This window comes from Protopterus annectens, chromosome 10.part0, assembly GCF_019279795.1.
Source record: "Protopterus annectens isolate FY-2018-M chromosome 10.part0, PAN1.0, whole genome shotgun sequence".
Taxonomy (NCBI): Eukaryota; Metazoa; Chordata; order Ceratodontiformes; family Protopteridae; genus Protopterus; species Protopterus annectens.
The window spans coordinates 1,624,475,924-1,624,501,678 of NC_056744.1; the positions used below are offsets into that span (position 1 = coordinate 1,624,475,924).

At 43.1% G+C, this 25,755-nt stretch overlaps 1 protein-coding gene across 5 annotated transcripts in view; it reads right to left on the minus strand.

Annotated features, from left to right (window-relative positions):
- KCTD13 (potassium channel tetramerization domain containing 13) overlaps positions 1-25,755 on the minus strand; it is a 180,074-nt gene that overhangs the window by 25,534 nt on the left and 128,785 nt on the right. For all 5 annotated transcript variants that reach the window (XM_044086322.1, XM_044086321.1, XM_044086320.1 and 2 more), the window contains exon 6: positions 18,646-18,841. In XM_044086322.1, coding sequence (XP_043942257.1) covers positions 18,646-18,841 — 196 coding nt within the window. The remainder of the gene's footprint in view (positions 1-18,645; positions 18,842-25,755) is intronic.

Below are 25,755 nucleotides of genomic sequence, written 5' to 3' on the forward strand. Positions count from 1 at the left end.
TCCTGCATTTCCTTGTTTTCTGCACATTCATAATTTGTTAACATTTTCTGTTTAAGCAGTGACAGTAAGTACTGCTGACATTTAAGCATATGAAATTGACAATTTAAAGCCCTCACAGCCAAGGTAGCAGAAGTGTAAACCTTTTCCCCCATCTGTCCAGTGCCCTTGAATCCCTATCAGAGGGGATAGGGTTTTTTGCAGTGGAAGCCTTGACCCCTTTGGGACCCTGAGAAATAGTTTCTGGGTCAGCAGCAGGGTTTTTATAAAGAAATTTATGTGAATCTGGAACCCTGTAGTATCTATCTGGCTTACAGGCTGGACTCTGAAAATACATCATCTACAATGTCTAAAACAGGAGGGATAGCAAGTGGCCTGTGCTGAGGTAGTAAAAGAAAGTCTCTGAGCCTTTTCTTAGATTCTGAGTAGTTTTGGCTCTCCCAGTGAAAGTGCTCCCTCATGGTATGCAGGGTTTCCCCAAAGGAATAATCCTCAGGAGGGGAAGCTGAAGGGATAGATTTTTCAGCATCAGAATCCTCATAGAGAGGGAGAGAGTATTCCTGTTCAGAAGAGGAGTCAGAGGAAATGGAAACCTGATCTGAAGATTCATATTCTGTCTCTTGCCTAGGCCTCTTATCAGGAGGGGGATGGGAACCCCTGATCGGATGGGAACCCCTGATCAAAGTAATTAGGTCTTCAGCCATTTTGAGCATCTGTTTTTTAGGCATGGAGGCCTGTCCATGGGCTTGCTGCACTTGTTTCTTTGTCTTTAGTGGTGCTTTAGCCTTTGCCTTTGAAGCTCTAGTAGGTTTTATATGTAACTGTGTAGGCCTGAAAACACCCTCAGAAGCCGAAGCCTGCTCAGCGGCTCTGGACCCATCTGAGGGAATATTTTCCAAGTGTCCAATACCTTGAGTTTCTAGAGGCCTAGTCTGCTCCACGTGGGAGTTGGAAGTGGCCTGCGGCTCTGAGGTAGCGGGCGTCACGGGCTGCAAAAGCGCCTCACTGATAACCGGCAATCCAGCGGCATGCTTAGAAGAAGCCTCGTCGTCAGTTTTGTACCTCGGATGCCTGTCCTTTTCCTTGCGTTTCTTGTGAATTGCGGTTGTCGGATGGCTATCCAACGACATAGTGTAATTAAATCTCCGGCCAAAGTAATGAAATGCAAAATCGTACCGACGCTTAATACTGCGTTGGTTAAATCTAGCACAAAACCTGCAATTAGCAACATCGTGATCAGGGCCTAGGCAAGGAATACTATAAGAATGGAAGTCCTTATGAGGTATTTGCTTCCCACAAGAAATACAATTATTAACTTTTTCTGACATCGGTCTGGAGCAAGAAAAAGTTTCAACGGGTACTTAGCTTTAAATGAAGACTTCGGATCTGAAATTCGAACACGAAAATCTCAGGAGTCGGCCGACCGGCACTTGCGAACTGCTTCTGCTTCGGGCACCGCACGGCAAGAAAGACTGAAGATAATGGTGTCGGCTGAATCTTTTATACCCCTGGCGCACTGACGTCAGGGAAGAGGCGACAGCAACCGACGCCAGACCAGAACTTTGGAATTCAGGCCGACTGCGGGTAGCCTGCCAGCAGGATAACCCAAGAGTAATGACTGCAACAGTGAAACACGATGAACATCATGGGGTGAAAAGCCTTAAGGGCCAGAATCATAGTTCTCATCCTGAACTTTCTGGTGACCAAGAGAAGTCCCCCATCCTAGGTTTGAGGTATCGGTGAACAGCTCTGGAGAAAGGACTAGAGGCTGAAAGAGCCAGTCTGGATTAAGAGCGAACTGTTGAATCCAGCACTCAAATTCCTTCTTGAGACAGGGAGGAGAGGTACACTGAAATTCAGAGGGCGACGACGCTGCAGCCAAACTGACTTGAGCTACCACTGAAGCTCCTGCATATGCAGTCTGGCAAGAGGAAGAACTGGAATAAAAGAAGCCATGAATACCAGGGCCCAAAAACACTCCCTAACTGGCATGGCAGTCAGAGGAAGAAGAGACTGAAAGAAGGCTGTCAACGGGTTTCTTAAGAGCAGGAGGCTGAGAATCAGGAGACTTGGAAGCAGCAATGAAAGTATCTAACACAGCAGCCAACACAAGAGGAACTGCCAATGGTATAGCAGTATCCACCTGAAACAGCTCATAATATAATCTCTGAATATCAGACACTTGAGAAGAATCCCCTTAAAGAATTCCATCATCCTAGCAACTGTGTCCCCAAAGGATAATTCCTCGAATGGAGACTCAAGGCTAACAGACTCCTCTTTATCAGAACCATAAACCAAAGGTGAAGGCATCTGTGAAGAATTTGACAAAGACCCCTCACTAGACACTGAATCCTCATCTGAGGAATTTGGTTCCCTAAGCCATTTAGAAGGGGTAGAGGTCCAAGGAGGAGCATGTACCCAAACCCCCTGAGGAGGTTTTAAGCCCATTAAGGCAGAAAACTATGCCATTCTCTGAGGATCCTTACAACAGACCAAAACATGCTTCAGTTTTGTCTTTTTTAGAAGGGACATCAGCCCTAACAAATACCGGACGTTGCAACCATTGGCGAGATTTGATAAGAGAAACTGAAACTTCTTCCCTGACCAATATCTGAAGAACCCCTCTAGGACATTCCAAGATAATTAACTGCGGTTCCCCCCCCTAAATATATTGAGCACACACTTGCAAAGTCTCAGAGGACGTGCAAAATTAGAGATCCATGCTGGCCTCTGACAGGGTCGCAGTGGAGGAATCCTATGTACACGCGGAATGACCTACAGAGCCACTACCTGCTTCTAGAGGGATGGCCGGTGGAAGCTAAACAGCTAAAGAATATGGCTGAGACTTCTCGACTTTCTTCTTACCTAGCAGGAGTATCGCGGGGTGAAAGGATTCTACCATGGTACCCTGGGCTAACTGTTTAAGCCACTGGATTTCAAGAAAAATAGCCAGAGAAGACAAATGGCTTCTGAGTGTCTTAGTCACAAATGCCTTACAGATACTACAAGAGGCATGGTTGTGGGAAGCAATCAAACAAAATGACAATGTTTGCAATGATTTTTATGGGGACTCTGCCTCCCACACTAACATTTTCCCTTCTTGGATGACATGAACTCTAGGTAGTAAAATAAAATACAAGACCAAGAAAAAAAAAAAAACAATCCCAATAGGCACTTTCCTGGTGTTGCTAAATATTCAGAACAACAACAAAGCGTTCAGACCAACTGGCAAAAAATGGCATTCGAACTGGTGGCAAAGAAGTTTGGGGTATTTGTGTCCATTACATGCCTTTTATGCCCTACATTTGGTAAGGGTTGCATAGATGTGAAAAACAGCATATACAAGACCTTTTAAGCTTTTGCATACTGGCCAAGATTTGAGCTGCCCTAGGCAGGAGATCCCTTCTATGTAGGTGAAAAAAAACACAAAGCCTTTTTTAAGTATGTTAGAAATCTCAAAAACAATGCCCCACACTGTGCAGAGCTTATAGTACTTTTGATATCACGTATTTGGAGAATATAGCCAATCTAAACCAGACAAATTCATCTTCATCTTCACTCTGCTCTTCCCCTCTAATATTCTTGGATCAAATACCCACATCTACCCACTCCTCAAATCTCCCCAAACAAATTCTCAAGGCACTAAGGCTAGGACCGCAACATCTATGGGACTGGATAATATACCAATGTACCTACTGGCTAAGCTTGAAACACAGACTGCCAGACCCCTCCCACAAAGGCAATTCAACATTAGCCTCAAAACAGACTTTTTGCCAGATGAATGGAAGACAACAACAGTCATTCCTTTGCACAAAGGTGGGACTACAATGGACACAGGTGCTTACAGAGCCATAATCCTGGCTTCATCTGTAAAGGCTTTGGAAAGGCTCATTATAAAACTAACAAATAGGGATGTAAGCAACATACTCTCAACTTAACCTGGTTTGGATTCATCACAGGCAGATCCTGCCTACTTAACCTGGTTGACTTCTTCAAAAATGTTACCAAGACAATGGAGAATGTATAAGTGCATACTGCCTATCTGGACCTTGTAAAGACCTCTTGATACCATAACATACTAAGGCATTACAGATAAACTTTCCCTGCTAAAAGCTGACCCCTATGTAACTTGCTAGATAGCAAACTGGCTCAAAAACAGAACAGTGAAAATAAGGGTGGGTGGCTCTACTCCTCCAAAAGACCTGCCACTTCTGGAGTGCCCCAGGGTTAAGTCCTTGGGCCACTTCTCTTTGGCATTTATGTCTCAGAGGTCAAAGCTAATGTAAAAGGATTGTGACTGATCAAGTTTGCAGATGATTGCAAACTTGGTGCCATTGAAAAGTCCCCGGAGGACACCAGGATCCTACAAGGGGGCATGTCTCAAACAAACAGCTGGAGCCAAAATCATAGACAAAAACTAAATGCTAGGAAATGCGTAAACTGCATCCTTTGGTAAACATGACTCCCTTTATAACTATCATACGGAGAATACTTACTTGAAAATTGACCCTATAGTTAGATATCTGGCTACTTAAGTTGACAATGAACTGTACTTTAATCACCACATATCAACTATTGTAAAGAAGTCCTTTTAAATCACAAAGTTTATATTTAAGGGTACAGCATCCAGATCCAGGAACAGCTCCTCTGTACTTGGCACTAATTAAACTGATCATTGAATATACTGCACCTTTCAGTGTGTACCTGTTCAAACACTGGGCCAAATCATTAAAACTTTCTCAGTATCATACAGGCTGCAGAGAGATGACCTCTGCCCTGCACACAGAGACCAACAGACCCTGCTTTGTCAGATCTATTACACATTTGGAAGTCTAATATCAACAACACCTGATCAAGGGACTTCAATCTCTTCTGCAAGAGCAGAAAGTATAGTTGTGTACCTACCATAAATGTAGATGTTCGAGTGTATTCACTGTTGCAGTCATTACTCTTGGGTTATCCTGCTAGCAGGCTACCCGCAGTCGGCCTGAATTCCAAAGTCTAGGTCCGGCGTCGGTTGCTATCGCCTCTTCCCTGACGTCAGTGCGCCAGGGGTATAAAAGATGCAGCCAACGCCATTTTCTTCAGTTTTTCTTGCCCCAGAGGTCAGGTGCCCCCAAATTGGTAGGCTGAAAATTATGCCAATAAGTATACATGCACAAAAATAAACATTTCCTTTATCTACAAGCAAATACACCACATAGGTTGTATAGGATAGAGAGGTACAGATAAGTCCCAGCAAAGAAAAAGGGGGATGGTGGGTGGGTAACCTGGACTGCAACAGTGAATACACTCGAACATCTACATTTATGGTAGGTACAAAACTGTACTATGTTCATCATGTTTCACTGTTGCAGTCTTTACTCTTGGGTTGAATCCCAAAGCTGAGGATGGGTGGCTGGGCTAAATAGGATTAGGAGAGGTTATGAGGCCCTGCAGAACTGCAGTGGCAAAGCCTGCTGTGGATTTAGAGTAAAGAAGTAAGTGGTAGTGCTTCGTAAAGATGTGCACTGAACTCCAAGTTGCAGTCTCTAAGATGTCTTTGGTTGGTACTCCTCTGAGGAAGGCTGCTGAAGTGGCTGCTGCTCTGGTAGAATGAGGTCTAATGCCCTTAGGCACTGATTTGCCATGCTGAGAATAGCAGAAACGGATGCAATGGCCTATCCATTTAGAAATAGTCTGTTCTTGAGTTAGCCTTTCCTTGTGATCCTGCAGCATATGACATTAAAAGTTGCTCAGTCTTTCTGAAAGCTTTAGTTCTGTCCAAGTAGAAGCGTAGCTGCCTGTGTATGTCCAAAGAATGCAGAATTTTCTCACCCTTGTTCTGTGGATTTGGATAAAAGGTAGGCAAGTGAATGGTTTGGTTGAGGGCCACACTGGACACCACCTTAGGCATAAATGTTGGGTTTGTCTTCAGAGAAACCCTGTCTGGATGAAAAATGATAAAAGGTTCCACAGCCATGAGTGCCTGTAACTCAGAGACTCGTCTTGCAGAGGTTATTGCTAGGAGCAGAGCTGTTTTCCAGGATAAGAATTTTATATCCGCTGTTGAGGCTGGCTCAAAAGGAGGCAGTGTGAGTTTTTCCAAGACATAATTCAGGTCCCATGACAGAATTGGTGCTCTCCTTGGAGGCCTGATGTTTTTGGCCCCTCTGAGGTACTGCCTTATTAAAGGATGAGAAAAGATAGGTGGTTCTGTATTGTAATGGGCTGAAATGGCAGAGGCCTGGATCTTAATTGATGAAAAGGATAGGCCTTTGTCCAGCATCTCAGTTAGGTATTGTAAAATCTGACGGATATTTGGTACATACATGTCAATGCCTTGTTCCTGGTTCCAAGCACAGAATTTCTTCCATTTTTCTGCATAAGATTTTCTAGTACTGGGCCTCCTGGCTTCCAAGATAACATCCATAACAGCTTTTGAAAGAGGAGTGTTCTGAATGGCTACATTATCCGCCATGCTGCCAGATTTAAGGTCCTGAGTTGGCTGTGCAGGATCTGATTGTTTTGTTGGGTCAGCAAATGAAAAGTTTGAGGCAATATCCATGCTGGACCTTGAGACAAACTCTTTAGGATTGGGTACCAGTGCTGGTGTGGTCAGTCTGGTGCAATCAGTATCATTTTTGGCTTCTCTTGTCTGACCTTTAGGAGTACCCTGGGAAGGAGAGGCAGTGGAGGAAAGGCATATACTATTAGATTTTTCCAGCTGAAGGATAGGGCATCCACTTTCCATGCTTGTTTGTGATAAATCCTTGTGCAAAATCTCTGTAATTGGCAGTTGTGAGGGGAGACAAATAGATCTATGTCTGGGCATCCCAATTTCCTTGTTATCATGCTGAAGACTTGTGGATCCAGTTTCCACTCATGGGGATCCATGAGGTTTCTGCTTAATGTGTCTGCCAGAGTATTTCTTTTTCCTGGCAGGAATTGTGCTTGCAGGTGAACTTGATAAGTCAATGCTGTGTCCCATAAGGTCATTGCTTGTCTGCAGAGGGGGTAGGAATGTCTACCTCCCTGCTTGTTTATGTACCACATGACCGTAGTATTGTCTGTCTTTATCAGTAGCTGTCCTGGATGAACTAGATCCTTGAAAGCTGTCAGGGCATTCTGAACAGCTAGCATCTCTTTTTGATTGATGTGAAGATGCATCTGGCTTGCATGTGCCCTGAACACATTTTCCTGCCACATGGGCCCCCCAGGCATAATCCAATGCATCCGTTGTCAGTGTCTGTCTGGCTGTGGGCAAAGTGAATGGCAGACCCTTGTTGTGTTGATAGGCCTCTGCCCACCATCGAAACTCCTGTTGTAGGCAGGGAATGAGGGTAATTACTGTCTCCAGGCTGTGGCAATGCTGAGTCCAAACACATTTTAGATACCATTGTAGTTACCTCACATGCAGTCTGGCATACGGCATTAGTAGAATGCAGGATGCCATGAAACCCAAGGCCTGCAGGATTTTCTTTGCAGATAACTGGGTTTTTGTTGCCAATTTTTTGAAGTAATAAGTCAGTTGCTTTTGTTTGTCTGGCGTGAGATAAGCCATCTGGGCAGTTGTATTTAAGCTTGCACCCAGGAATATTATCTCTTGAGAGGGTACTAATTTTGATTTCTTTTCGTTTACTGTGTACCCTAGGCAAATTAGTAATCTTTTTACAAACGCCAGATGCTTTAGAAGAATGTCTTTGTTCTCTGCTTGAATAAGGCAGTTGTCCAAGTAGGAGTATATCTGAATTCCTCTTTGTCTGCAGAATGCAATTATTGGTGCCAGGCATTTTGTGAAGACCCTGGGCGCAGTAGATAAGCCAAAGGGCAATGCAGAGAATTGGTAGTGCATTGATCCAGCTATGAATCTGAGGTATCTTCTGCAAGATTGTCTGATTGGGACATGCAGGTATGCCTCTTTTAGGTCCAAAGTTACGAGCCAAGCCTTCTTGCCTAACATGGGCAGTAGCTGCTGTACAATCAGCATCTTGAATTTTGGAACTTCCAGAAACGGGTTTAGTATAGACAGGTCCAGTATTGGTCTCTGGGTTTTGTCCTTTCTGGGTACTAAGAAAAGTCTAGAGTAAAATCCTTGCCCCTGCTCTTGTTGTGGTACTTGTTGAATGGCCCTCATGTCCATGAGGGCTGAAATTTGCTTTTGCGCCTCTGCCCATTGATTGTGTGTCAGGTCTGGCATACCCTTTGCCCTTGGTAGGGTGTGAAAATGGAACCTGTAGCCTTGGGACACTATGTTCAAGACCCATTTGTCTTGGGTAACCTTTTGCCAATGTGATGAAAAAAGTGCTAGTTTTCCCCCCAAGGAGGCTGCCAAAAGAAAAGTGCTTGGATCTGGCAGAGAAAAGTCATTGTGACTGTTTCCTGTAAGGTTGTGATTTGTCTTCTCCGCTTTTGGAGGTAGGAGCACCCCATTGTTTAGGCCTGTATGAGCCCAAGGGCTGAGATCTGCCTCTGGGACGTCTGTATCTGCCTCTTTGTGGTCTGTCTGACACTGGAAAGTACCTATTTTTAGAAGGCCAGTTCCTGCTAAACGTGGGTGGCTGTACCTGTAAGAAATCCTTAACTGTCTGCACGGATTTCGCTTTATCCTCCATTTTCTTCAACACCTCTTCTGCTTTAGCACCAAAGTATCATGCTGTAATGGGGCATCTAATAATTTTGCTTTAACATGATCAGGCTGATTCTGTTCCTTTAACCAAGCATGCCTTCTAATAACAGAACCTGTAACAGCGGCCCTGCAAGAGGCCTCCAGTGAATCATAACCACATTGCAAAGCATGCTTTCCCACTTGTTCTGCTGCATGCAATAAATCCTGCATTTCTTTGTTCTCTCAACATTCAGTATTTGTCAACATTTTCTGTTTAAGCAGTGACATTAAGTATTGCTGATATTTAAGCATATGAAATTGACAATTTAAAGCTCTTACAGCCAAGGTAGCAGAAGTGTAAACTTTTTTCCCCCATCTGTCCAGTGCCCTAGAATCCCTATTAGAGGGGACAGGGTTTTTTGCAGTGGAAGCTTTGACCCCTTTGGGACCCTGAGATATAGTTTCTGGGTCTGCAGCGGGGTTTTTATATAGAAATTTATGAGAATCCAGGACCCTGTAGTATCTGTCTGGCTTAGCAGGGTAAAGAGTCAGGGGACAGGCCGGACTCTGAAACTACATCATCTACAATGTCTAGAACAGGTGGAATAGCAAGGGGCCTGTGCTGAGGAAGTAGCAGAAAGTCTCTGAGCCTTTTCTTAGATTCAGAGTAATCTTGGCTCTCCCAGTGGAAATGCTCCCTCATGGTATGTAGGGTTTCCCCAAAATAATAATCCTCAGGAGGAGGGGCTGAAGGAATGGATTCTTCAGCATCAGAGTCCTCATAGGGAGGCGTAGAATAATCCTGTTCAGAAGAGGAATCAGAGGAAATAGAAACCTGATCAGAAGAATCATATTCTGTCTCTTGCCTAGGCCTCTTATCAGGAGGGGGATGGGAGCCCCTGATCAAAGTAATTAGGTCTTCGGCCATTTTAAGCATCTGTTTTTTAGGCATGGAAGTCTGAGTAGGAGAATGCTGTACTTGTTTCTTTGTCTTTAGAGCTGCTTTTGTCTTTGCCTTTGAAGCTGAAGATGGTTTAACATATAACTGTGTAGGTCTGAAGACACCCTCAGAAGCGGATGCCTGCTAGGCGGCTCCGGACCCATCTGAGGGAATGATTTCCAAGTGTCCAATACCTTGAGTATCCAGAGGCCCAGTCGGCTCCACGTGGGAGTCGGAAGTGGTCTGTGGCTCTGAGGTAGCGGCGCCTCACTGAGAACCAGCGACTGGCCTAACGGAGGCCTCGTCATGGTTTTGGACCTCGGATGCCTATCCTTTTCCTTGTCCTTGCGTGTAAACTCCGTCGCCAGCTGTTCCGGCGGCATTATGTAATTAAATTTTCGCCAAAGTAATGAAATACAAAATCGAACCGATATTATATCATCAAAGCCTGATTGATCGACCTAATTTAAGTGAAAGCTTACAATCTCAAATTGTCAGATCAGTGATTTTTTCCAGGGAAAAAATCGCTGATCCAAAACATACACACAACACAAGCATACCAAACAAACAGAAATCCACACATACACCTAAAATCTGATACCTAACCCTACACTAAACTATGCACACACCACTAACTACCCACTTACCTTAACCCAAACCCTAACCCTAAGGTCCGTCACTATCGCACACTCACCTCACCCGCTCCCTAACCCTAACTCACTTAAATCCGCCCTAACCCTCATGTCCACTCAATCGCACACACACCTAACCCGAGCCCTAACCCTAACTCACCTAAATCACTCTAACACTCACATCCACACAATCGCACACTTACCTGAATCCGACCGGTAACTTTCCACCATAACGCTGAAAATACCGAAGCAACAGAAACAGACAACCGAATTCTTTCCCTAGGAAAAAATTCGAGTTTCTGCTGCTTCGATATTTTGCAGTTTTGCGAAAATAAGTTCGATCAATCAGCGTTCGCTTTTTTAAGCGTTCGAGGATATAATATAGACCCCATTGGTTAAATCTAGCACAAAACTGACAGCTAGCAACGTTGTGATCAGAGCCTAGGCAAGGAATACAGTAAGAGTGAAAATCCTTATGAGGTATTTGCTTCCCACAAGAAATACAATTGTTAACTTTTTCTGACATCGGTCTGGAGCAAGAAAAAAGTTTCCCCAACGGGGTACTTAGCTTTAATGAAGACTTCGCTTCTGAAATTCGGATTTGAAAATCTCAGGAGTCTGCCGACCGGCACTTGCGAACTGCTTTTGCTTCGGGCACTGCGCGACAAGAAAGACTGAAGAAAATGGCGTCAGCTGCATCTTTTATACCCCTGGCGCACTGACGTCAGGGAAGAGGTGACAGAAACCGACGCAGGACCTAGACTTTGGAATTCAGGCCGACTGCGGGTAGCCTGCCAGCAGGATAACCCAAGAGTAATGACTGCAACAGTGAAACACGATGAACATCATGCTGAAGAGATAGGCATACATCACAGATAGTACCACTTTATGGAACCATCGTTCCTGCATATAAAGAAGCACTCCTCTTAATCTATGCAAATTTAACTTGGACGAATTGTTTGGTAAGATCTAACACCATCGGCCCTCATGGATAGGGGAAACATGCAATTACCCCAACATATACTCATTCAGCCCATTTTAAAAGATTCGTACTGCAAAATATAATTGATATAGGAATGCAGCACTAGGCTTAAGTTCCCACAGGTGGAATTCCTGCTACAGGACTTTCACAGATTCTCTCCACCCTTAGCCTCTCACTCACATCCCCTCCTTGACCAGATCTTCCAGTACCTAGACTGCTAGTCAAACGTGGGTCACCTGTGGCACAATTACAGATAGGAACCAATCCCACAGCACTGGCACCATCTGTACAGTCTGCCATATCTTTTAGCATACTGTGGTGAACAGCACTGGCACCATCTGTGCAGTCTGTCATATGTTTTAGCATACTGTAGTGAAGTTGTGGGCACTGAGCAATATGACAAAATTATCTTGGATCAAAGCAGGCTTAGACAACAAAATTTCAACTTCTCAAACCAGACTGGTAATATTCTTGGCAGTAAGACACCAGTTTTACAGTGAAATAATCAGAACAGTTCTCTTTGCTGTCATCCCATTACCACATGGCTATATAATGGGTACTTTCATTGTAATGCCAATATACTTCTTGTTGCCATGTTTTTGTGTCAGTTAATGCTTGCCTGAAAATGGCCACATGTAATCAATAAACCAGTCTGGTAAACTGAATGAATAAAGCATAAAATAAACATACTTTATTAATGCACTACTTTCTAACACACACTATCTCACTTCTACCATTCATGTTCTTGCAACAACCTCTTTTGCTCATGCAATTCAGTAAGCTAAATTTACTAACTGCAACATTTTTCATCCCCTCCATTGAGGCGCACTCTCCTCCTCTAAGCTCCAGAGAAAGTACAGTTGTGTACACTTACCATAAATGTAGATGTTCGAGTGTATTTACTGTTGCAGTCATGACATTTGAGTTATCTGCTTGCCAGTAGCCCTCAATCAGCCTGATTATCAAAGTCTTGGGTCCTGCATCAGTCGCAGTCTCATCTTCCATGACGTCAGGGGTATAAAGCATGCAGCCGACGCCATTACATCAGTTTTTCTTGCCCTAGATGTCAGGTGTCCCCATAATGGGAAGCAATTATATACAAGGTTACACCTCCAACAAAAAGCAAATACATCAGAAAGCTTAGATGCAGAAAAGAAGAAGAGAGGTACAGTCAGTATAAGTCAGGGGGCTGGAGGGAGGGTAACCAGGACTGCAACAGTGAATACACTCAAACATCTACATTTATGGTAAGTGCACATAGCTGTACTATGTTCTTCGTGTTTCACTGTTACAGTCATTACATTTGGGTAGAATCCCAAAGCTATGGATGGAACTAAATAGCATTAGGAGCAGCTATAAGGCCCTGCAGAACTGCAGTGGCAAAGCCTGCCCTGGATTTGGAGAAGAGAGGCAAATGACAATGTTTTGTGAAGGTATGAACACAGCTCCAAGTAGCAGCTTCTAGAATGTCTTTGGTTGGAACTCCTCTGAGAAAAGCTGCTGAGGTAGAGGCAGCCCTGGTGGAATGTGACCTGATCCCCTTGGGCAGAGGTTTACTATGATGCAAGTAGCAGACACGAATGCAGTGGCTTATCCACTTAAAAATAGTTTGCTTTGATATAGCCTTCCCCTCTGATCCTGCAGCAAATACCACCAGTAGTTGCTCAGACTTTCTTAGAGATTTGGTCCTGTTTAAGTAGAATCTTAGTGGTCTGTGCACGTCCAATGAATGCAGAATCTGCTCCCCCTTGTTCTGCGAATTTGGGTAAAATGTTGGCAGTTGAATTGTTTGGTTAAAAGCCACACTGGATACCACCTTAGGCATAAAAGGATTGGTCCTGAGGGACACCCTGTCCAGGTAAAATGTAATAAAAGGCTCCACAGCCATGAGAGCCTGTAGTTCTGAAACCCTTCTTGCTGAAGTGATTGCCAAGAGGAAAGCTGTTTTCCAAGATAAAAATGTTATGTCCGCAGTAGCTGCTGGTTCAGAAGGAGGCAGGGTGAGTTTTTCCAGCACAAAATTAAGATCCCATGCAGGAGTTGGTGATCTTCTGGGAGGCCTTACATTTTGGCCCCTCTAAGATACTGTTTAAGCAGAGGATGAGAAAACAGGGTAGGCTCCATGTTGTAATGAGCCGAGATGGCAGAGGCATGGATTTTTATTGAAGAAAAAGATAGGCCCTTGTCAAGCACCTCAGTCAAATATTGTAAAATCTGAGGGATATTGGGCTTTGTTGTGTCCGTTCCTTGTGCTTGGTTCCAAGCACAGAATCTCTTAAATTTATCAGCATAAGATTTTCTAGTACTAGGCCTTCTGGCTTCCAAAATGACCTCCATCACAGATTTACTGAGAGGTGTTGTTTGAATAATTAAATGATCAGCCATGCTGCAAGGTTCAGAGTTTGGAGCTGAGTGTGCAGAATTTGATTGCTCTGCCGAGACAGTAGATGAGGTATTTGAGGCAAGTACCAACGAGGGAGTTAAGACATATTCCTTAGAATTGGGTACCAGTGCTGGCGAGGCCAGTCCGGAGCAACTAGGATAATTTTTGTTTTTTTCTGTCTGACCTTTAGTAAGACCTTGGAGAGAAGAGGCAGAGGGGGAAAGGCATAGACTGATAGGTTTCTCCAACTGAAGGATAGGGCATCCACTTTCCATGCTTGTCTGTGATAAGTCCTTGTGCAGAATTTGTCCAGTTGATCAGTTTTGGGAGTGGCAAATCGATCTATGTCAGGGCTCCCCCATTTCTGTGTTAACATGCTGAAGATTTGTGGACCCAGTTTCCACTCGTGCGGGTACATAAGATTTCTGCTTAGGTCATCTGCCAGAGTATTTTGTTTTCCTGGCAGGAATTGAGCTTGAACATGTATTTGGCAAGTCAAAGCTGTGTTCCACAATGCCATGGCTAGTCTGCAAAGGGGGTAGGAATGTGTACCCCCCTGCTTGTTTATGTACCACATAACCGTGGTGTTCTCCATCTTTATCAGTAGTTGTCCTGGATGAAGTAAGTCCTTGAAGTCTGTCAGAGCATTCTGAACAGCTAGTATCTCTTTCTGGTTGATATGCAGATGCATTTGTTTTGGGCTCTATTTGCCCTGAATGCATCTCCCTGCCAAGTGGGCCCCCCAAGCATAGTCTGACGTGTCTGTAGTTAGGGTTTGGGTGGCAGGGGGTAGAGTGAATGACAGTCCCTTGTTTTGGTGACATGTCTCTGCCCACCAAAGAAACTCCTGTTGTAGGCAGGGAATGAGAGGAATCATTGTTTCCAGACTGTGACCATGTTGACTCCATAAACATTTTAGGTACCACTGAAGTTTACTCATATGCAGTCTCGCATATGGAATTAGCAGAATGCAGGATGCCATGAACCCCACAGCCTGCAGAATTTGTCTTGCAGATAACTGGGGTTTTGTTGCCATTTGTTTGGCGTATGTTGTCAGTTGCCTTTGCTTGTCTGGCGTCAGGTAAGCCATCTGGGCAGTTGTATTCAAGCTTGCACCCAGGAATGTAATTATTTGAGAGGGTACCAGTTGGGATTTCTTTTCGTTTACTGTGTACCCTAGGCATGTTAGAAGCCTTTTTACAAACGCCAGATGTTGAAGAAGAGTGTCCTTGTCCTCTGCTTGAATGAGACAGTCATCCAGATAAGGATACATTTGAATGCTTCTTTGTCTGCAGAATGCAATTACTGTTGCCAGGCACTTTGTAAAGACCCAGGGCACAGGAGATGAGCCAAAGGGCAGTGCAGAAAATTGGTAATGCAAAAAAACTGCCTTGAAGCGGAGGTATCTTCTGCACGATTCCCTTATTGGGATATGCAGGTATGCCTTTTTAAGTCTAGAGTCACTAACCGAGCGTTCCTGCCCAGCATAGGCAGTAGCTGTTGTAAAGTCAGCATTTTGAATTTTGGAATGTCCAGGAACGTGTTCAAAAATCGATAAGTCCAGTATTGGACACCAGGCATTGTCTTTTCTGGGTACCAGGAAAAGTCTTGAATAAAAACCTTGTCCATTTTCCTGTTCTGGCACTGGTTGAATAGCCCCCACATCCATGAGGGACATAACTTGTTTCTGAGCCTCTGCCCACTGATGTTGTGGCAGATCCGGCCAACTGTTTGGAACTGGCTAAGTATGGAAATGAAATCTGTACCCCTGGGATACTATGTTTAATACCCACTTGTCCTGGGTAATTAACTGCCAATTTTGAGCATGAAGTGCTAATTTCCCCCTCAAGGGGGCTGCCAAAAGATAAGTGCTTGGTGAAGGTAGAGGGAAGTCATTGAGACTGCTTACTGTAGCGTTGTGCTTTGTTTCCTCCAGATTTGGAGGTGGAGGCACCCCATTGCTTTGACCTGTAAGAACCCTGTGATTGGTATCTAGAGCCTTTTGAGTGCCTGGCTTTGCCTTGAGTGGCTCTGTTGGACACAGGAAAGGACCAATTTTTAGTAGGCCAGTGCCTACTGAACCTGGGTGGCTGCACTTGTAAGAAATCTTTTACAGTTTGCATAGATTTAGCTTTGTCTTCCATTTTCTTTAAAACCTCTTCTGTCGTATTACCAAACAGAGTGTATCATGCTGCAAGGGGGCATCAGCTTTGACATGATCAGGCAGATTTTGCTCCTTGAGCCAGGCATGCCTTCTAATCACATATCCAGTAACTGCAGCCCTGCAAGAGGCCTCCAAGGAATCAAAACCACATTGCAAAGTATGCTTTCCAACCTGTTCTGCTGAATGCAATAATTCTTGTAATTCTTTGTTTTCCACACAATCAGAAATCAACATAATTTTCTGTTTCAATAAGCCCATAACATGCTGTTGATATTTAAGCATTTGAAACTGGCAGTTTAAGGCCCTAATTGCCAAAGTTGCAGATGTATAAACCTTCTTTCCCCATCTATCCAGCGCCCTGGAATCTCTATCAGAGGGGGTAGGATTTTTGGCTATAGAGGCCTTTACACCTTTGGGACCCTGTGAGATAGTCTCAGGATCAGCAGCAGGATTTTTGAATAGAAATTTGTGGGAGTCAGGAACCCTGTAATATCTGTCTGGCTTACTAGGAACCGGAGGTAGGGAATCAGGAGCCATGCTTGATTCTGAAAACACATCAACAATGTCTAATACAGGAGGCATTGCCAAAGGCCTATGCTGAGGAAGAAGAAGGAAATCCCTAAGCCTCTTTTTTGATTCAGAGAAATCCTGACTCTCCCAGTGAAAATGTTCTCTTAAAGTATGCAAGGTTTCTTCAAAAGAGTAATCCTTAGGAGGAGATGCAGATGGGATGGATTCTTCTGCATCAGAATCCTCATAGGGTGGAACAGAAAATTCCTGATGAGAAGAGGAATCCGAAGAAATGGAAACCTGATCTGAAGATTCATAATCAGTGCCTTGCCTAGGTCTCCTAGTAGGGAGGAATGGGAACCCCTGATCAAGGTAATTAAGTCCTCAGCCATTTTGATAATCTGTTTTTTAGGCATAGGGCCCTCAGCACGTGGCTCATGTTTCGGTTTTTTAGACACAGAAGATGTTTTTGATCTTGTTTTTGAGGGTGGCATCGGTTTTATATAAAAATGTTGAGGCCTGAAAACACCTCCAGAAGCCGGTGCCTGCTCAGTGGCTCCGGACCCATCCAAGGGAGAGACATCTGCGTGTTCAATATTCTGGAGAATCTCGCGGCATACCGGACTCCGCATGGGTCTCGGTAGAGGCCTGCGACTCAAAAGTAGCGGGTATCAGGGGCTGCTAAAGCGCCTCACTGAGTACCAGTGAACCGGCTTAGGAGAAGTTTTGTCATCGGGTTTGGACCTCAACAGTCTCTCTCTCTCTTTTTCTTTGCGTTTTTTGTGAAGTCCGGTAGTCAGATTGCTAACCGACGACATTTCAGGGTAATTAAATCTTGATCCAAAATATTTAGAAGCAAAATATACCAACGCTTAATAGTGCATTGGTTAAATCTAGCACAAAACAGACAGCAAGGCACGTTATGATCTGGGCCTAGGCAAGGAATACAGTACAAATGAAAATCATTATGAGGTATTTGCTTCCCACAAGTAATGCAATTATTAACTTTTACTGACATCGGTAAGGAGCAAGAAAAAGTTTCCCCAACGGGGTACTTAGCTTTAGTTGAAGACTTCGGTTCTGAAACTTGAATGTGAAAATTTCAGGAGTCGGCCGACTGGCACTTGCAAACTGCTTCTGCTTCGGGCACCACGCGGCAAGAAAGACTGAATAAAATGGCGTTGGCTGCATGTTTTATACCCCTGACGACCTGACGTCATGGAAGTGGAGACAGCAACCGACAAAGGACCCAAGCCTTTGTTATTCAGGACGACTGAGGGCAAACTGCCAGCAGATTATCCAAATGTAATGACTGCAACACAAACACAAAGAACATCCGATGACTAGCTTAACGGAAACATAGTTGGTAGGTTTGAACCTGTGCGGTCTGTCTCTGTCTTTATGTTTTTTTTGGAAGATCTGCTGTCGGATGGCTTACTGAACCCATATCAGAGTTCGAGGACTGTAAGTGAAAACATCTAGCTACAATAAGGGCCAGACGACGGATAGATCTGGCGTAGAACAAAGCACAAAAGCGACAGTGGAGGACATCATGGTCTGGACCTAAACAAGTGATGCAGTAAGAATGAATGTCTCTGTGTGGTATTTGCTTTCCACAGGCGAGACAACTGTTAACTTTTTCTGACATTGGTTAGTGCAGATCCCCAACGGGGTACTTAGCTTTAAAAGACTTCAGCTTCCAATCAATAGACGAAACGAAGGTAGCGGCAGACCAGCACTCATGTGAACTGCTTCTGCTTCGGGCTCCACGGCAAGAAAGACTGATGTAATTGTGTTGGCTGCCTTACTTTATACTACTGACGACCTAACATGAATCCTGAAGCAACAGCAACCTACACAGAAATACTAAGCCTTTGGTATTCGGGCCAACCAAGGGCTACCCTGGCAGGGATAACCTAAATGTGATGACTGCAACATTTAAACACTTAGAACATCTGCTGTTTCACCTGCCAGCTTCCAGCAGACCATAAAACCACATGTTCTCCTCAAAGGACAGCTCATGTCAATCAACAAAATAATCTAATTGGTTTACTGACAATTGTACAAAGGACAGAACACATCTTACTGATGCATGTAACTTATAAAGGTACTAGCATAGGACCAAAGCCATGCCAAAGCCTAAAACGCTACTGAATGACTACAGTCACAGAAACATGAAGGAAATCCTCTTTTTAAGTACAAAAAGACCTGCAGAGGACCTCTGTGAGTAACTTCTAGAGGAAAATATCAAGCCCTCTACCCATATAAAGACATTCACTTCATAAGGACACAATAGGGAAGCTTGTGAGATGGTATAAACAGAAGCTGCAGTGTATACAGCACTAAAGGAGTGCTGCCTGCTAAGCCAACGACAAGTCACACTTAGGATTGTCCTAGAAATAACAGCCATGACAGAAAAGAGCAGCACACCATCTCCTGCTCCACCTCACCTTAGTCTGTTTCTTCTCTGTGGCATAAACTATTGAAGTGCAGCAAACCTCTGCTATCTTACGACCCTGGCCATAGAAGGACCAGCAGCAAATTTCATCCCCCAGGACATCCTTCAGGAAGATGACTCGTCCATTGAAGCGCAGGGCTAGTTTATCAAACAGCTCAATGTTCTTCAGCAAATTATCATCGGAGTTACTACAAAAGAGAAAAAGACCAGGAGTGCAAAACAAAAATAAATGACCACAGAAAATACAAACTAACAAGCTATAAGGTAAACATGAACATACAAGCTCAGATGTACTTTACAACTCTATATGGTGCTTCCTCAAAACCACAACATTCCAAGCCACTTCTAACACTGTCTCTGTATAAAGCACTGAGCAAATTTAAAAGGCTTTTTGCTCATCTTGGGAAATGTACACTGCTGACATGCAGAAAAAAAAAAAAAACTTACAAAAATTCTACATTTATTTTTACAAGCACTGGCAGCGGTCATGCACTGGAGCAGGAACAGAAGAAAATACGGCAACACTTGATGCAAGACACTATTAAAAATCAGATACTCTGCATAGAAAATGCAAAACTACTGGAAGCACCACCATGGACCAAGCGGAATCTTCAGCAGTTAAAACCACTCTTAATAAAAAGAAGACAGTAAAAATACAAATTCGTATAGGAAACACAAAAATCCCAGCAACGATAAGCACTTTTGGCTTCTCAAGCCTTCATCAGATCATAAACCCTATGTGCTGGGTAAAAAAACATATATATTACTAATCTATAACCAATCAAATTGCATTGTAAACCTAGCCCTCTAATTGCAGCAGTGACCTATTGGTAGACAGGCTCGAAAAACGCAGCCAATGGTATACAGACAAAACTCCTGATGTAGTGGGTCTATAATGGAAAAGATTTACAGATATCCTGGCCAATCATGGCTATGAAAAGGCAATATAACCCAATCAAATGGCATCACAATTGCTATATTTTAGTTAACTAAAGTTTTCAAGAAAAGTAAATAAATGACTGATTCCATATCTTAACAAACCTGAAGACATTTCATGTCTACGATTTGTTAGCAAAAATAATGGGCCTTTGAGGGCCATTTACACTAAAGAATAAGCAATATAAACCAATAGAATTACAGCTATCTACATGGTCTCAAAGGAAAACTCTGCTTTGCTTGCGTGGGTTTGGTTCCTATCATACAAGTACAAACACCACTCATTGGTTTATAATGTAAGTCAATGTGTAAATGTCAAAAATATAAAGCTCATAAGGAACAAAAAGCTGTTATCAGGTCCACTACAAAACTGATATTCACTGCTATGTCTTATGTAGCCAATCGGATCTAATGTTTTTTAGAGAAATGCTGGGCAGACAAACAAATATAAAATCAACAGCTACTGGAAGGTGACAAAAGTGCAAAGTAATGTGCTAGAAAAATACTCATCATTGCGTTTCAACAGCAAAAGTGTGGAATCAGCCAGTCAGCCAAATAAAAACATTCAAAAAAACACACAAAAAAATACAAATACATTTAAATTTAAAATAATTGTCTGTTTCACTCAAGTGGGTTTGGCTAGTGTCATTTGCAAGCACCACTCATTATGTTCGTAATGTAGGTCAAGTTATAAATGCCAAAGATATAAATAAAAATATAAGGTTCAGAGAGAAGAGCCAGACGGCTGTTTTTGTATCCACTATGGACCTCCTGTCATTGTTGTGTCTCTTAAGAACCAATCAGGGCAGAGAATAAACAAAATTGACCAATAAATGTAGGGTAGTCTACTACAAGATCTCTATGTTCCCTTGTTTAACTTTTGTATATCATTACCGAACTTTCATTTGTCAAGTAAACATTAACCAAACTATCAAAATAAATAATCAGACTCTTCAGCTATTGCTGGAAGATATTCATCATATCTACGATTGATCAGCAAAATTACTGGGCCCTTGATGGCCAATCAAACTAAGAGACCAGTCAAATAAGCCAATGTATTAACAGCTAACCACAAGCTTTTAGAAAGAATGATCTGTTGTACTTAGGTGGATACACTCTTTTCATTTCAAAGCAAAAACCACTTGGTGGGTGCATGATGCAAATCAATGTGTAAGCACCTAACATATAAACAAAAATATAAAGCTCAAAAAGAGCCAGGCAACCTTTTTCATGTACACTATGAATTTGCATTCACTGGTTTTTCATATTTCTAGCAACCAATCAAATCGAAAAGACTGCAAAAGTGACCAATGGAAGTGAGGTTACACACTGCAAATTCTTTGTGTTCCCTATGAGCACTTTTTAAGCGTCATTACAAAACTTCCATGGTTTAATAGACACTAAAACGACTGACAAAATGATTGATCATGTTAGTCTTCTGCTTTTAAAAATTAATCAGGAACCAAACCCACGCAAAAACAGAGTTTTCCTTTGAGAACCTGTGGATAACTGTAATTCTACTGGCTTATATTGCTTATTCTTTAGTTTAAATGGACTTCAAAGGCCCATTATTTTTGCTAACAAATCATGGGCATGAAATGTCTTCAGGTTTGTTAAGATATGGAATCAGTCATTTATTTACTTTTCTTGAAAACTTTAGTTAACTAAAATGTATGCAATCGTGATGCCATTTGGTTGGGTTATATTGCCTTTTCATAGCCGTGATTGGCCAGGATATCTGTAAAGCTTTTCCAATACAGACCCACTACATCAGGAGTTTTGTCTGTATACCACTGGCCGCGTTTTTCGAGCCTGTCTACTGATAGGTCACTACTGGGATTGGAGGGCTAGGTTTACAATGCAATTTGATTGGTTTACAGATTAGTATATATGTTTTTTTACCCAGCACATAGGATTTCTGATCTGATGAAGGCGTTGCTGGAATTTTTGTGTTTCCTATACGAATTTGTATTTTTACTGTCTTCTTTTTATTAAAAGAATGGTTTTAACTGCTGAAGATTCTGCTTGGTCCGTGGTGGTGCTTCCAGAATTTTGCATTTTCATTTTTTCTCTGGGACACCTTTAGCAGTTGGAGTTGGTTTGCCTTTTCGATACTCTGCACAGTGTTACTTTTCCCAAAAGGAATGATGGTGGGTAGCTGCTGGGCCAGTGAAGGCACAACAGTGTGTGTGTGTGTGTGTGTGTGTGTGTGTGCGCGCTGGTGGGGTGGGAGGTTCTACCTTCCATGAAAGTCTGCACAGCTCCTCTCCTACTGAAGGAGTTAGTTAGGAAAAATAACCCTCAAAGAGCCTCAAAAAAAAAAAAAAAAAAAAAAACACAACTGTTAACTGATTTTTCATCACTGCACTAAGGCATTCAAAAGAATACCGTTTTTAAATACTTTTTAAATGAGCACCTAGTAATCAGAAGACCTTGGAAATGTAGAGCGTCTTCTACAAAGACAGGCTGGGGCAGCTTAAAAATGACAACTAAATGGAACAAAAATGCAATAACAGGAGTTTCTGAGACACACCAACAGTCACTCCATCCACCCACAACCCCTTTTTCCCATTTTTGCACAGAGGGTGAGGATATCACTTCAACAGTAACAATCATTTACAGACAAAGTTAATACCACTGGGTAACTAGCCTTGCCACAGTAGTTCTTCTACACCATATACTTGCATGGACACTCACACCTATGGCCATTTTAGAGTGTCCAGTTCACCTACTGCATGTCTTTGGAATGTGGGAGGAAACCGGTCCACCCAGAGGAAGCCCATGCGTAAAGTCAGAGGACATGCAGACTCCATACAAAAGGCACCACAGCCAAGAATTGAACTTGTTGTGAGGTGACAACACTATCCACTGCACTAATCTGCAGTCAAATCAAACAAATTTTGGCAAGAGTTTTTCCCCCTTGTGCCATATGTTTGGAAACAAACTCCAGCTCTATTTACTCCATTTTCTATTTAATGTCCAAGGCAGGATTAACCTTCAGCCAGTTACTTATCTCATGAAACCTAAAACAGAAGCAGTACAGATAGACTGAAATTAAAAGTGAGTATATTTCTTCCCTCTTTATCTGATAAAAATTGGGCAAACATGTTATAATGCAAATAAGAGTCACAAAAAACATATCCTGCAGCTCAGTACCTGGATATGGATAAATACAGGAAGTGCATTTACTCACAGCCTTCACCATTCTCCAGCCTTCATGTGGACAGCATGACGTTCCCACCCCAAAGGAGGAACAGTTTCTGGGTATTTGGCCTAACTTTCTCCATTTTGTAAGCTACCCTATGGCACCTTCAGTGCCACTGAACTACTCCAAAAGAGTTTAATCTGGTCAAACAGCAATAAGAAGTTGCAAGCATTTTTTTTTCTTACAGATGTAAATCTGAAAAACATCACGCTAAAATGATGTCAGGCCTTGAGAATAAAAATGCATCTAATAATTAAAAAGTACAGTTTTGTACCTACCATAAATGTAGATGTCCGAACTGGATAGCATCTGCAGTCATAACAACTGGGTTGTCCTGTCGTCAGGCAGCCCTGCAGTCGGCCGGATTCCAAAGTCCGGGTTCGGCTTCGGCTGATGTCGCACTCCACCCGACGTCATCTCTGTTGGTCTTCGGGTATAAAAGCATCAGCCAACGCCATTTTCCTCAGTGTTTCTTGCCCCAGATGCCAGTAGCCCTCTTGCAGGCTAAAATTTGGATAGATGCCAATGTTTCCAAATAGATAGAGGTAAACACAACAATAAGCATGTATGTACATATATACAAACAAATACACCATAAAGACTCCCCAACAGCTAGCTATTAGGAGGGTAAACACCCTAGGAGTACCACAGAGGGGAAGGAGGGAGGGTAATCCTGACTGCAGATGCTATCCAGTTCGGACATCTACATTTATGGTAGGTACAAAACTGTACTATGTCCTTCATGGATGCATCTGCAGTCATAACAACTGGGTAGAATACCATAGCCAACTAGGGAGGAGGATAAAAGTAGATTATGGTGTGTTTAGGATCCCTTGCAGTACAGCAGTGGCAAACCCTGCTCGGGATCTGGAATATAGAGGCAAATTATAATGCTTGGCAAATGTATGCACGGAGGTCCAAGTAGCCGCCTCAATAATGTCTTTGGTTGCCACTCCTCGTAAGAAGGCTGTGGTAGTGGCTGTTGCCCTTGTAGAATGAGGTCTTATGTTCTGTGGAATTGGTTTTCCATGGAAGGAGTAACAGAATCGTATGCAATTTCCTATCCATTTGGAGATTGTCTGTTTGGAAATAGCTTTTCCTTCCCTTCCTGTTGCATATGCTACAAAAAGTTGGTCAGTCTTTCTGCTATTTTTGTTCTGTCCAAGTAGTAGCGTAGCTGTCTATGTACATCCAAGGTATGCAGTATTCTTTCCCTCTGTTTTGTGGGTTGGGAAAGAAGGTAGGTAGGTGGATTGCCTGGTTTAAAGACACTCTGGATACCACCTTGGGCATAAATGTAGGATTAGTCCTCATGGACACTCTATCTTGGTGGAAGATTAGGAAGGGTTGCACTGCCATTAAGGCCTGTAGTTCTGAAACCCTCCTTGCTGAAGTAATTGCCAGTAGGAAAGCAGTTTTCCATGACAGGTGTTGTAGGTCTGCTGTTGCTGCTGGTTCAAAGGGTGATAGTGTCAACTTTTCTAGCACAAAGTTTAAATCCCAAGCTGGTAATGGTGGTTTCCTTGGAGGTTTTACATTCTTGATTCCTCTGAGGAACTGCCTGAGCAAAGGGTGCGAAAAACAGGTGGATCAAAGCTGTATTCTGCTGAAATAGCTGATGCATGTATCTTGATGGAGGAGTAGGACAGGCCTGAATGAAGAAGTTCGCCAGATACTCCAGAATGTTAGGCATATCTATGTTTGACACATCTTTTCCTCTTTCCGCACTCCAAATGACAAACCTTTTCCATTTTCCAGCATAGTTCCTTCTTGTTGAAGGTCTGCGTGCTTCAAGAATAATGTCTTTAACTCTTTGGGAAAGTTCTGGATTAGCTGCTGCTATGTGATGTTCCATGCAGTCAGTTGCAGCGTTTTAGGTTTGGATGTATGATGCTGTAGTTGTTCTGAGTTAACATCAAAGGCATCAGGGTATTGGCCACATATTGTTCGAGACATGCTCCTCAGTAGTGGGTACCAGTGTTGTCTTGGCCAGTTTGGAGCTATCAGGATTATCCTTGGACGTTCTTCCTTGATTTTTAGTAGTACCTTGTGTATCAAGGGAAGAGGTGGGAATGCATATGCTGTTAGGCCTTTCCAGTTGAAGGAGAGCGAGTCCACTTTCCATGCTAGTGGGTGGAATGTCCTTGTGCAGAATTTTTGAGCTGGTGATTGAGGGGTGATGCGAATAGGTCTATCTGTGGCATTCCCATTTCTTTGAGATGGTCTTGAAGATGTCCGGTGCAGCTTCCATTCGTGGGCATCCGGGTGGTTCTGCTTAATATGTCTGCTAGAGTATTGTCTTTCCCGGTACAAATATTGCCTGTAACTGGATGTTGTAGCTGAGTGCCAGGGTCCACAGCTCCAAGGTCATTCTGCATAGGGGTATGAATGAATGCCTCCCTGTTTGTTGATGTACCACATGACTGTGGTGTTGTCTGTCCTTATCATCAACTGGCCCTCTTTGAGAAATGGTTTGAACTTTTGGATTGCCAGTTTTACTGCCAGCATTTCTTTTAGATTGATGTGCAGGTGAAGTTGATCCTGTGTCCACAATCCTTGCACGCGTTTGTCCAGCATGTGGGCCCCCATCCTAGGTCTGAAGCGTCTGTTGTGATGGTCTGGCTTGCTTGACATCTGCGAAAGGGTAGGCCTGGGTTTGACTGGCATGCCTGAGCCCACCATAGGAACTCCTGTTTTAAGCATGGAATTAGTGGGATTTCTGTTTCTAGACTGTGTCTGTGTTGGGACCATAAATTCTTTAGGTACCACTGTAGTTTCCTCATATGTAGTCTGGCAAATGGAACCAAGATTATGCATGATGCCATGAAGCCCAAGGCCTGCAGAACTTTTCTTGCTGTTAACTTGTTCAGTTTTGTTAGTGCCAAGAAGTAAAGAGGAAGTTCTTTTGTTTTTCTGTAGTCAGGAATGCCATTTGTTTTACTGTGTCCAATTCAGCCCAAG